Here is a 13110-nt window from a genome sequence, read left to right as displayed (position 1 = left end):
TTTTGGGAGGCGTTCCTTTGAAGCTGTGAAGGAGGGGGGCTGTTCTTACGCATGCGCTCATTTCAAAAACTCACTAACAGTCTTTGGATTCTCAGTCAACGAAAAAATCCTCTCTATCACCTTTAAATGTTGTTTCATCTGCTCAGAAAGCATTTAAGGGGAATGACTTTTTTGACATATAAGAGGACATTTTACTATTAAAAACACCTGAAAAAAGTATCCTCGCCAGAAAAATACTATTTATTGAAACCAAGCTGACAAAATGACTTGTTTTCCACTTCCGTCTGTTTGTGACGTCACACTGCAACAGATATTTGCATTTTGACTGCCTACGCAACATTTCAACACCTATTTTATCAATTCATAGTAATATCTATACCGTATATACCGTCTTTGTATATCTAAAGTCTTTTTTAAATATGTCTTGATGTAAAAATGTATTTATTTGAAAGTATGTGTGTCTTGTTTTAAGGATCCTTATATGTTTTTACTGGAAAACAAAAGAACTGATTAAGAAAATCATCTGCGATCATTGCTTCATTGTTGTGAAGTTGATGCTGACTGATGACTCAGTCACTCACTGCTGTGCTTTTCTGTTCTCTGCATGTGTCGTTTGTGGGTGTTGTAGGTCTGGGCTCTCGTTTTGAGCAGCTGAAGCTGGAGGTGAGGAAAGGCTCCATGGTCAATGTCAATCCCACCAACACTCGTCCAGTTAGTGACACTCCTGAAATCCGCAAATACAAGAAGAGATTCAACTCTGAGATACTCTGTGCTGCTCTCTGGGGTAAGAGCTGAACGAGAGCGGGGTGTGTGTGTGTGTGTGTGTGTGTGTGTGTGTGTGTGTGTGTGTGTGTGTGTGTGTGTGTGTGTGTGTGTGTGTGTGTGTGTGTGTGTGTGTGTGTGTGTGTGTGTGTGTGTGTGTGTGTGTGTGTGTGTGTGTGTGTGTGTGTGTGTGTGTGTGTGTGTGTGTGTGTGTGTGTGTGTGTGTGTGTGTGTGTGTGCGTGCCAGTGTTTGCTATACTAACCAACTACATTTTTCTTAATATATAATAATAAGAAAAAACTTTATTTTCTATAGCGCCTTAAAAAAGTAGCTTCACAGAAGAAGAAAAAAAAAGAAAACGTACAATTATACAAACAATAATTTAAAATAAGTGAGATATAAAAAACACACCAAATAAGAACATACTATCAAAAACAAGTAAATTAACAATTTCAATATAATCAAGTAAAAGCTACCCTAAAGAAAGAAGCTTTAGGGAAAGATTTAAAAATACTAAGGGATTCTGCTTGCCTAATTCGAGCAGGCCAGGAATTCCAAAGTCTTGGAGCGACTGAAGAAAACGCCCTATCACCCATAGATTTTAAACGGGTACGTGGAACGATTAAAAGGCCATTTTCCAAAGAGCGGAGAGCACGCACAGATGTGTAGGGGGCTAAAAGCTCAGAGAGATGGTGAGGAGCCAAACCATTCAAAGCTTTATAAGTAAGCATGAGAATTTTAAAATGAACATGAAATCTGAGAGGGAGCCAATGTAAAGCTCAAGGTTGGAGTGATGTGATCCCTTTTCCTGGTTCCGGCTGAATTTTGAACCAGCTGTAATTTATTTAGGGTAGCATTTGAGACCCCGACCAGCAAAGCATTACAATAATCAATACGAGAAAACCCAAAGATATTGGTCAACTTTTCAGCCACCAGAGGTGACAGCATAGGATGCAATCTGGCAATATTTTTGAGATGAAAGAATGATGTCTTTATAGTGTTCTGAACATGGGGAACAAATGTTAAATGTGCATCAAATATCACCCCTACATGTTTTAATTTTGTTTGAAATTCCAGTGTAGAGCCATCCACACTTAAAGGGTTAGTTCACTCAAAAATGAAAATTATATCATTTATTACTTACCCTCATTTAGTTCCACACCCGTAAGACCTTCGTTAATCTTCGGAACACAAATTAAGATATTTTAGTTGAAATCCGATGGCTCTGTGATGCCTTCATAGGGAGCAATGACATTTCCTCTCTCAAGATCCGTAAAGGTACTAAAACATATTTAAATCAGTTCATGTGAGTACAGTGGTTCAATATTAATATTATAAAGCGACAAGAATATTTTTGGAGCGCCAAAACACAAAATAAAAACTTATATAGTGATGGCCGATTTCAAAACACTGCTTCATGAAGCATCGGACTGGAGTATAAATTAATCAAATAAGCCTGTTGATGGACAGTCAAGCCAGACATACGCCACCTACGCTCCATTAAACGACATGATGTCTTCATTGCAATCAGATCATCATTATACCAGGGAGAGGAACATCCAAATGAAACTGATCGTGATTTAAAATAGAATTAAACTTGAAGACTTTGTCTTCCAATGACTTTTGTCTTCTTGACAGACTCTCAGCTGTCTTTTTTTAAAGTCGTAATGAAACTGTTGTGAAAGTTGTGAAAGTCTTATCCTCCATATTGTGACATTTATCTGAGTGAAACAAGAAAAAAATTTAGACAGAACTTGATTTTGGCCATTGAAAATTGCTTGCATAGTTGGATCATTGTGGTTTGCTGTGATCTCATGTGAGTGACTGGTTGTCATAAGAGAAAAGAAGAGATGTTGTTACAAGGGAGGGGAAGTTATTTTGACTAAAGATTACGAGGGCACATGCATTTAAAAAAAAAGTGCACAGATAAATTATTTATAATAAATACTGCAATATTCCAAAAAGAATAAGAATAGTCAATTTTGATTTCATAGTAACTTATTAGTGGTGTAGTGTGATAAAACATGTCAGATTATGTGGTAGATTAATTCAGTGTCGCAATCTGAACACATGTAGATCTACTGTTGAGAGAGCTGTTAACAACTCGAGCTAGCGTACAAAAGAGACATGGCCAAGTTAGCTCATCGAGAGCACTTTCCTAAAATGTCCTTGATTTCAAGTAGCATTGGGTCATTTTGGGTAATTTTAGCTCAGTGGTCTGTTTGAGTGTTTCATTTCGAATTCAAAAAAAAAATTCCAGTCACAAAGCATTTTACATGTTCTTTTGATAGTGAAGTTATTGTATGAAGTGTGTGCAATTTGACTCGCTGATGAGAGCGTGTCTCAATGTCCCTGTTCCTAACTATAGTCTCAAACCCTAGAGTACCAACTGTTCAAAATTTGATGCACATTTTGGCTAAAAACATTTGAAGCAAGTGTCCTAGAAACAGAACCTTTTCCTCTGGTTCTGCGGCGATGCCAGGGCAACAAGTGATTTTTATCCTTGCCTTGATTTTTCTGCCCAAATCTCTTTTCCAAACACGTCCTGCTGTCATCAGCTTGTCACTTGTCAGTCAAATGTTATTTACAGCATTTGGCACAGTATAAGTTCATACAGGATGTGTGGCTATATCTGTGTAACACTTAGATGTACTGATTTGAACTTTGTTGTCATTGCCTTAATTCACTGAATGTGCAAGACTAGTTTGGTGACAGTGCCACCCACTGGCCAAAGTTCATAAAATATGGCCAAAAAACATTATAACTGTGGAATAACTTGGCATATGGCCATGTTTCTTAGCTCAAAGAATTTCAATTTTTTTTCCCCAAGTTTCACAAAAAAGTTTTCTGCCGATTTATATGGTGTAATTGTTTTGTTTTTGCTGCTACTCCTACAGAGACTGTCAAACTTGCCTTTTCAAAAGGCACCTGAATTACTTTAAATTTAATGTAGCCCAAAGCTCGACAAGATATATTTTCAGAGTGGCTCCCCAAACACTGCTTTTGTGCATTTTATAGGTCATTAGGGTGTGTGTTATAACTGTGTTTATTCTGTCAGGTGTGAATCTGCTGGTAGGGACAGAGAACGGTCTGAAGCTGCTGGATCGAAGTGGCCAGGGTAAAGTTTATCCGCTGATCAACTCACGCAGATTTCAGCAAATGGATGTTCTGGAGGGACTGAACCTCCTCATCACTATATCAGGTTATACACTGACTTATTCATCACTTTACACATACACACATACATCTACTCATCACTCTGTCAGGACACGTGGATACATACAAGCACACTTTCATTTAGAGGATCTTCATGTTCAGTATCTCTCTCTCAGGCAAGAAGAATAAAGTGCGTGTGTATTATTTGGCCTGGCTGAGGAATAAAATCCTCCATAATGACCCAGAGGTGGAGAAGAAACAGGGCTGGACCACTGTAGGGGAAATGGAGGGCTGTGTCCACTACAAAGTGGGTAAGTGTACACTAATAGACTGCTAAATTATAGAGATGCACCAGTAATACATTTCTCAGCCGATATTAATAGCCGATTATTCAGAATGATATCTGCAGATACCAATACCAATAGTTTGATTTTTCTTTAGGAAAAAATCTCTCCTAACTTATCCTGTAAACTATACAGGGAACCCTCTCATTTGGTACATTACTATAATATTAAAAGTTAAAATTAACAACAGAGCAGCAATTATATTCAACTGGTATTTATTTTCAGAAATTATAACAAATTATAACATTTGTATAAAGTAGTTTTCATAAACTCTTATCTTCGTGGCAAATTTATTTAAATATACATATATAATTAACAGTAAATGAGTTTGTCTCTAGTGTTTTTGATAGCTAACTAGTGAACTGTGAACATTGAATCATTTTTCTGAGGTAAATGCAATGTTAAGTGACATTGTTCACAAGACGTTTTATTGATTATTTATCTGCGGTTGATATACTGACTGAGCGATCACGAGACGAGATTCATTTTGGCAAGCTGTATCTTTAAACCAGAGGTGTCCAATCCTGCTCCTGGAGGGCCACTGTCCTGCAAAGGTTAGCTCCAACCCCAATTAAACACACCTGAACAAGCTGATCAAGGTCTCACTAGGCATACTACCAACTTCTAGGCAGGTGTATTGAGGTGAGTTTCAGCTAAACTCTGCAGGACAGTGGCCCTCCAGGACTGACTTTGGACACCCCTGCTTTAAACATATATTTTGGATGTCCATGCATTTTTTTTTTTTTTTTTAGTGAGTGTGTGCTGTAACTTGTATTAAAGTGAAAGAAAAGACTTGCTCTGCCTCTCGAACTGAGGCACCTACAGTGATCCATCATGTCACATTTAAGAGTGTCAAAACGCCATTTATTGTTTGAATTTCATGATAAAATGGACTGAATTTGAAAGCTGAGAGTTTATTTCCTATCAGAAGTAACAAAGCACGATTATTGGACGGGAGGCGTTCTATACAGAGTATTTGCCACATAATGTTAATTGCAATATACCCAACACATTGTGAAATATTGAGAGTAATGACAGTGTACACTACTACTGGCTTGTGGCTAACCAAAAAAGAAACACAAGCTAGTTCAGAAGACCTTAGGCAAGATACTTTTATCTTTTACTTTGGCCTCCTACTCTTCTAAAGTACTTCATGACATTTATTAAAGGTGCTATGAACATTTTTGTTTATTTTCCCAGTGAAATATGAAAGGATTAAGTTTCTGGTTATTGCTCTGAAGAATGCGGTGGAGGTTTACGCCTGGGCTCCCAAACCTTACCACAAATTCATGGCCTTCAAGGTAGACCACAATTTTGTCTTAATGTCAGATTTTTATTTATTATGTATTGTACTTACATGTTTTACTGGGCACTTCAAATGTAAAATAAATAAATAAAACACAGGTTGGGGGGAATTTTGGGGTCAGTAAATGATTTTTTTTTTTTGTTCAGCATATTGGAATGATTTCTAAAGGATCATGTGACTGCAGACTGGAGTGATGATGTTGCAAATTCAGCTTTTCAATATGTTAAAATAGAAAACAGTCATTTTAAAAAGTAATATTTCACAATATTTCTGTTTTTACTGTATTTTTTGAGCAAATAAACAGACTTGGAGAGAAAGAGAGACTTCTTTCAAAAACAAACAAAAAAAATCTTACTGATCCCAAACTTGTAAATGGTAGTGTAAGTAATAATAAATAATACTACACTATATATAAATAGTAATAGAAAATAGCAAGTACCTTTTTTTGAGAGAGAGAGAGAAGCAGTTTTTGTTTATAAGTTGTTTTTTGCATTCCTTTAAAATATTACAGCAATATTCTAACTTATCTGATTTTTGTAAAATAAATAAATAAAATAAATAAAAAATTGCTTCATCATTCCACATAATCTCTGTAATGTGCTGTAATTTTTGCCTTCTACTCATTCGTACGTGTCATTCTTCCCAGTCATTTGGAGACCTGCCACATAGGCCTCTGTTGGTTGACCTCACAGTGGAAGAGGGTCAGAGGTTAAAAGTCATCTATGGGTCAAGTGCTGGCTTCCACGCCATTGATGTTGACTCTGGAAACAACTATGACATCTACATTCCTGTACATGTGAGTTATGCCGTCATGTGATGCACCAAAACTTTTTCACAAGATTACACGGGAGCGATCAGTAATTTGATCAATTGGAAAATAAAGAAGAAAGTTTAATGGACATTTAGAGAGAAATGAATCTCCTTTGATCTTTGTTTCCCTCTTTCTCTTGCTTTCTGCGCATCTGTCTGTCGCCGTAGATCCAGTCACAGGTGACTCCTCACGCCATTGTATTCCTGCCCAATTCCGATGGGATGGAGATGCTGTTGTGTTATGAGGATGAGGGTGTTTATGTCAACACGTACGGACGCATCATTAAAGATGTTGTGCTGCAGTGGGGAGAAATGCCCACATCAGTGGGTGAGTGTACACAGACACACACACAAACATATTCTGTATTCTGTATAAAATATTCTTATAGTCTTCGTATTTGTGTTTTGTGTACAGCCCACATTTGCTCTAATCAGATTATGGGCTGGGGAGAAAAAGCCATTGAGATCCGTTCTGTTGAGACGGGACACCTTGATGGAGTCTTCATGCACAAGAGAGCTCAGAGGCTTAAGTTCCTGTGTGAAAGAAATGACAAGGTGATATATTTTTACACATTCACACACACACACACACACACTGCACTTTACACAATGGGGTTAGCAAAACACAAATAGGGCCTCCTTTCTTTTTCAGAATGAAAGCAGATACTAAAGTAGATACTTAACTAAACCTCAAGAGATGAAAATAAATTAATAGTTGTTCAAAATAAAAGAAATTGTTTACATATTATATAGGGGTGTAACGATACGATACGTATCACAATATTTTGAACAAAATGAAACTGAAATTCGAACAAGATTTATTAAAAAAACATGAACAAAGTTCAATAATTTTCCTTGTTGTACATACAAGATCACATTTCAAGGTTTAATAAAAACCTTCTGTTTTCAAATTAAGTTGAATAGGGCTGTCTGTCACTGAAAAAAAAATGTTAAATTTAACATGAACTTAGAATTATGAATAGGGGCCGTTCACATATCGCGTCTAAAAATGCATGGAAGGCGCGGCCGCACCGCTTCTCCTTCTTTCCAAAGCACTTGCGCTCCCGTGGCGTCGGTCGTTGATATGCAACCTTGAACTGGGCTCTCCAAGAGGATCAGGATGTTTCTGCAAAGGATAAATGATTTCTAGCCCTTGCATTAATTTTACTACGAGATATATTGATGGAGATAAGATATAAAAACCACCATGTACAGCTATGATCAGCTGTTCGGCTGAGCTTTTGATGTTTTGTTACGGAAAGGCCATAGCTGATCGGTTGATTCTTGTCACACGACCTGCTGTGCGCTTGCGGCATTTGAGAATTGCATGCGCGTCGATCCCATTATGAGCGCGCCTACCGCGCGGCTACATTTGAAAATAATAACTGACTTGCACGCGGAAAAGACGCAATATGTGAACGGCCCCTCAGAACTTCTTAAAGCAAAGCATCGCAAGCGTCTTTTGCTTTTCTGTGAGCACAGCTGTTGCTGTGCACTGCGGTGAAAGAAAGCCACGACTTTTCTCACGCGACCATGCAAGAGACTGACATGAGAAACGTTTAAACCTGCTTGCAAGATTCAATGTATGCTCGAAAAACACTTACTGAACTAGAGCTGATTGAGACACACCATCTACGATAAATCGTTACACCCCTAATACTTATAGTAATTTAAAAATGTGGTAGCATTGGATCTGGACAGGAAGGATAACTCTGGGAGTTGGAAGGGGTGTGTCGCGATTCTGCCTTATCACATCGCGATACAGGTTCGTGGACATGCGTATCGCGATTTCGGTTTCATATCGCATATCGTTACAGCCCTAATATTATATGTATTATTAATATTAATATGTTTTACGTTGTCTGCAAGTTTTGCAATTCTGTTGCCAAAATATGGGACTAATATCTAAATACAGTTAAAACCCCTGAATTATGTGTTTCTTTTCTAGGAATAAACATTAAATAAACAACACCAAACTGTATTAAAAAATACTGATAAACACTATAATTCATGTAAAAAATGTGTTAAGATTATCCTGTAGAAAACAAATTGTTACTGGTGTCATAATTTACATAATGTTATGTAATTTTTAAAAGAAGGTAATATTTAAAATATTATTTACTGCGTACAAATACACAGAATATATTTTTTTCAAAAAGCTCATCCACTTTATACTGTAATCATGTTTTTTTCCCCCCTTTCTTTCAGGTGTTTTTTGCATCAGTACGTTCTGGCGGCAGCAGTCAGGTCTACTTTATGACCCTCAACAGAAACTGCATTATGAATTGGTGAAAGAGCCGCCACATAAACATAGATTCTGCTGTGTGCACACATACAAACACTGAAGAGAGAGAGTCCTCACACACAACTACAGCCACATACACTGTGTAAATACACAAACAAACCTACAGATATAACAAACACATAGAGTTATTTACTTCACATCTTCCTGAAGACACTCCTTCACCATTCTCCTGTGATCTCTGAGCCAACTGTACAAGGCGTGCGTGTGTCTGCCGTGAGCGCACTGCTGACCTCAATGTTGTGTTCATCTAATTATGGGTTAGCTTTCAGCTCACTGGGGCCAACGTTCCTCTCTGCTAATATTTCTGATGTTTTTAGGACCAGACGAAAAGGATAACTGTACATTATTGTTCTAGAAATGCGTGTAAACTATGAGAATCGTTCGTATGTTGCGCGTCTTGTGACGCTGCAGCAGCGGTGTGTGTGTTTGAGAGACTTTATAAGCTACTTTGAGCAGCAGAAACAACTTGAAACTCCAGTGGTGTGAGGTGGTACTGCAACATCTGTAATTTTCCATTTCCACTGTATAGTGTAGTAGTCGTTTGTTATTGGTTGCATTCAGAGTTTCAGATAAAAGTGATATAATGTTTTCTTTCAACAAGTAGAAGTTTAGAATCTGATTTAAAAATATGAGTTTTAACATATTCTAAAATGGCTTTCCTTCCGAATGAGGGAAGGTTTTCACTTTCTTGATGTATAAACAATAATCTGATGCCTATGTCACCAAACTATTTGTTCAATGGAAATGTTGGTGACCGCTTATGAAGCAGAATTTAGCATTTTACTTTTCCACTAGTCAGCTGGTGAGACCAAGTCGCCCACAATGGAGCAACAGTCTCTGGTTTTGCTTTTCAAAGCACTTTTTTTTTTTTCTTTCTATGTGAGAAGTATCATCATATATACTACAGTTTAATATTCTCCGTATGTAAACGTATTTGGTATTATTCCTACTTTTATTATCTGCTGTTCTATAGCTGTTCTATTGCAATACGTGCTGTGTGCTCGTTCTCGTTCGAAGTTTTATGAGGGAGTTTCTCTTGGGTTATTCTGATTTTAGGTAGGAAGATACAGTAAGTTACTCCGGATATGATTGAAAGCACTTTTTGGCAGCATAAACGTATAGTTCGGTTGTCACAATGTAAATTGTACATAGCAGCCATAATCGTATTTAGATAAGTCTAATTTGTATTCAGTAGGCACATGATTTTTTTTTTTTTTTTTAGGAGTTCAGTCACTACACGACTGTGTAATACACTTGAGAGTGATTTCCTAACTGAGTCGTGTTTGTGCTGTCAAAATTGCTTATGGAAAGTGTAGGTTTTTTTTAGGCAGGCTTGTAGTTCATCAGGGACGTGTGCATTTGATCAGACTTTTTTGTTTAATATTTGCACCCCACCGTTTTTAGCAACAGAAACGTCATGTTTTAGACAAGGACTTGGGTGGATCGGAGCAAGAATATTCTTTTGTTTATTTGACAGTGTGCAAATGTTCAGTGTGTGTATGTGTGTGAGTGTCTCAGTGGGAAATATTAATCGGTAAGATACAGTAGGATCAGTATAAAGCAATAGTTTAAGGATTAGTGACGGGTTTACGTCTGGTGTTACTGTCTCCAGCTCTGCAATACTAGACCAGAGATTATTCTCAAGCTTTTCACTCATTTCCATGCAGATAATCTACATTTACACGAATAGAATACCTTCACAATCTAGACTATTTGACAAAGATGGTATATCACTGTAACAAGTTTGTGTACTCTAATCACAGAAATTTGATGCACTTTGATCCTTCCTGAATATTTTTCTAGTTATTCACACTAAATGATTTTTAGCACTGATTTGTAAAGTAGCTTGTGGCGGCACAATCATCGTCGGTTACCTAATTGTCCCTCCCCTCCCTCCGGACTTATTGGCTGCTGTCGCAAAGTCTAGACGACCACTAAATGCCGATGACACATTCAGCCAGTCATCATTTAAAATTGCGGCACAACACTTCAGACAAATAATTATAAATAGTTGCATTTCAGAGAGAGGCGGAGACTAATAGTTAGATTTTTCATCATCTGTAGGTGATCAGAACCAAACTGAACTTGAACACTACTGTGCCATTATAACTGATTCACTCTCTCTGAGACTCATTTGTTCTCGCCCCTCATCTCTTACTTGCTATTGAACTTAAGCATTTTCTTGCTTAGTAAATCAAACTGCCATGTTTACTGAAATAACAGTGCCTTGGATTAGGGTTGGGTGTATTTGATTGATTGTGTGCATGTGTGTGTGAGAGAGCACGTTGAGCATGTGATTGTTTCAATAAGAACTGAAGTTCAGGGAAGAGAAAAGTCCAGTGCGCAGTTATAGGTCTCGTGCCAACAAAGTGCACTTAAACTGACAATAGCCAGAGCACCAAGACAGGCTCCTCTCACTCTGTTTTAGCACAAAGCCATGCCATATAGAGTTCATTCCTCCAGTCTGAAGGCAGTGCGTTCCTCCGCAGTATTTCGATGTTTATTTAACACCCTATTACAGTTCAAACGCCCTACAGTTACATGACACGGTGAGCTCTTCGTTCCAAAGTGTGTGATGGTGAGACTTGTAGCTCCCATTTCAGTGGCTATATCATTTTGCCAAATAGGGAAAGCCTCTGGTTTTCATGCCGGAGGTTCACAAAAGGTTCGGGTTGTCATGGTGAGGAGCTGCTCACATACGTGTGATGTAACAGTCCCCGGCATCCCAAGAGCTCTTGGAATTTGCTGAGATTTTGCCTTTGTTTAATAGTAAATGTGTGTAACAGCGTTCACTCTAATGGACTGACAGAATTTAGGTTTTTATAGCAGAATTATGATATGATATAATAAAGAACAGGAGGGGAAATATAAATTTATAAATTAGATAGAAGAGTTTATATTTGGATTACCATGGCCTGTCGGGATGAAAGGAAATGAAAGAAGGAAATGTGTGCGTGTGTGTATATATAAATATATACAAAATATATATAATCCCTGAATTTTTCTTCTTCTTTTTGACCTAAGTTGATGTGACAAAAAAGAATTTAATGACTGTAACCTTATCAGTAAAAATGGCTAAACAATTGCATTGATATATGTAACAGCGTCTTTTGGAGCACAAAGCATCTCCGTGTCGAGCTGCACATACGGCTGTACATTCAGTTAGACTCGTCTCTCTCTCCCCTCCTTTTTCCCAGCGAGTGTTATAAAAGAGAGCGTGTGGGTGTGCGACTGTGCATGTGTGAATAGGAGAGCTATTTTTGCGTGTATATCCGCGTGTGTGCTGTTCATTATTCCTTCAGAGGAAAGAGAGCGGGGGGAGAAAAAAACAAGACCAGTTGAAAGCTATTGAGGACCAGCATGGTCAAACATACACACATCATCACTGGACTCAAGCCACAGATGCGACTCCCGTCATGTTTGTAAATGCCACTGACGACCAAATTGAACACTTTTAGTCATTTTGCAGCAACTGACCACAGTCCTGATCTCATACAAAAGCTCACATTGACGTGAAATCTCATGTGTCGGGTTGATTTGAAGGTACACGTTGTTGGCTTTATTGCAGACGTTATTGAATGTAATGGGTTTGTTTTATTCTGGTTTATTAAACTGATCTTTTGAAGGCTTGTACGAGTTTTACAGAATCCATGGTTTAGGTGCACTTGTACAGACTGTAGTTTACACTCCATCCCCTTCCTAGAGTCTGCAACAGATCTGAACAAATGTTTATCATTAAATGCCCAGTCTCTTTTATATCCAGCAAGAGCATAATTTTAAACCAGTCAGTCTTTAAAAAGCTAGACCAGGTCATGTGTGTAGCGGTCTTAGAGAGACGTGGAGCTGTCTGGTTTTCGTTTTAAGGCCTTTACTGCTGTGTTTGAGATATTTATCTACTCTACGTGCTATTAGCACTATGTTAACAAGTGGCATTTCTCTTGTCGTTCTCTAGTAATACAAAATTAATCCCTTAGCTGGTTTTTGTAAAATATTTACTACTCCAAAGAGAAAGAGTTCATCATTTGTAGTTCTTTTACTTTGTGCTTTTGGTTCAATCTCATAGCAGTAGCCAGGAGAGGTTAAAGGTTGGTTTTGGAGGTCTTGACAAAGTTGATCCTCTGTGATGGGTTGATTATTATTCTTTTCATTTACTTTAAAAAAAAAATTGTTTCAGAAAAAAAGTAGATGTTTCAGACATTTTTAGTGATTCTGTTTAGGAAAAGGAATGCTTCAGATGATTTCATGAACAGATGATTTTAAGTCTTAAAGATTGAATGCATTCACATGTCTGTAATGTCTCAATACAGCATTATTTGAGAATTAAAATAACTTGATCTCTGTTACAATGGTGTAATTCTTTTTTTTCTTTTTCGTTTTCTCCATGCTCACTTTATTAGATTTCTTTAAACCATATATTTTAATTCAC

The 13110-nt window shown here is 37.6% G+C and overlaps 1 protein-coding gene across 3 annotated transcripts in view; it reads left to right on the top strand.

The window, feature by feature from the left end:
- Nucleotides 1-13033, top strand: part of mink1 (misshapen-like kinase 1) — a 47378-nt gene extending 34345 nt beyond the window's left edge. For all 3 annotated transcript variants that reach the window (XM_067407061.1, XM_067407063.1, XM_067407062.1), the window contains 8 exons: nucleotides 629-784; nucleotides 3822-3965; nucleotides 4096-4230; nucleotides 5464-5564; nucleotides 6216-6365; nucleotides 6548-6707; nucleotides 6795-6934; nucleotides 8588-13033. In XM_067407061.1, coding sequence (XP_067263162.1) covers nucleotides 629-784; nucleotides 3822-3965; nucleotides 4096-4230; nucleotides 5464-5564; nucleotides 6216-6365; nucleotides 6548-6707; nucleotides 6795-6934; nucleotides 8588-8671 — 1070 coding nt within the window. In that variant the 3' untranslated portion in view covers nucleotides 8672-13033. The remainder of the gene's footprint in view (nucleotides 1-628; nucleotides 785-3821; nucleotides 3966-4095; nucleotides 4231-5463; nucleotides 5565-6215; nucleotides 6366-6547; nucleotides 6708-6794; nucleotides 6935-8587) is intronic.
- The last annotated feature ends 77 nt before the right edge of the window (nucleotides 13034-13110 follow it).

Source organism: Chanodichthys erythropterus, chromosome 13 (genome assembly GCF_024489055.1).
Source record: "Chanodichthys erythropterus isolate Z2021 chromosome 13, ASM2448905v1, whole genome shotgun sequence".
NCBI lineage: Eukaryota > Metazoa > Chordata > Actinopteri > Cypriniformes > Xenocyprididae > Chanodichthys > Chanodichthys erythropterus.
This window is presented reverse-complemented; position numbering and strand designations above follow the sequence as displayed.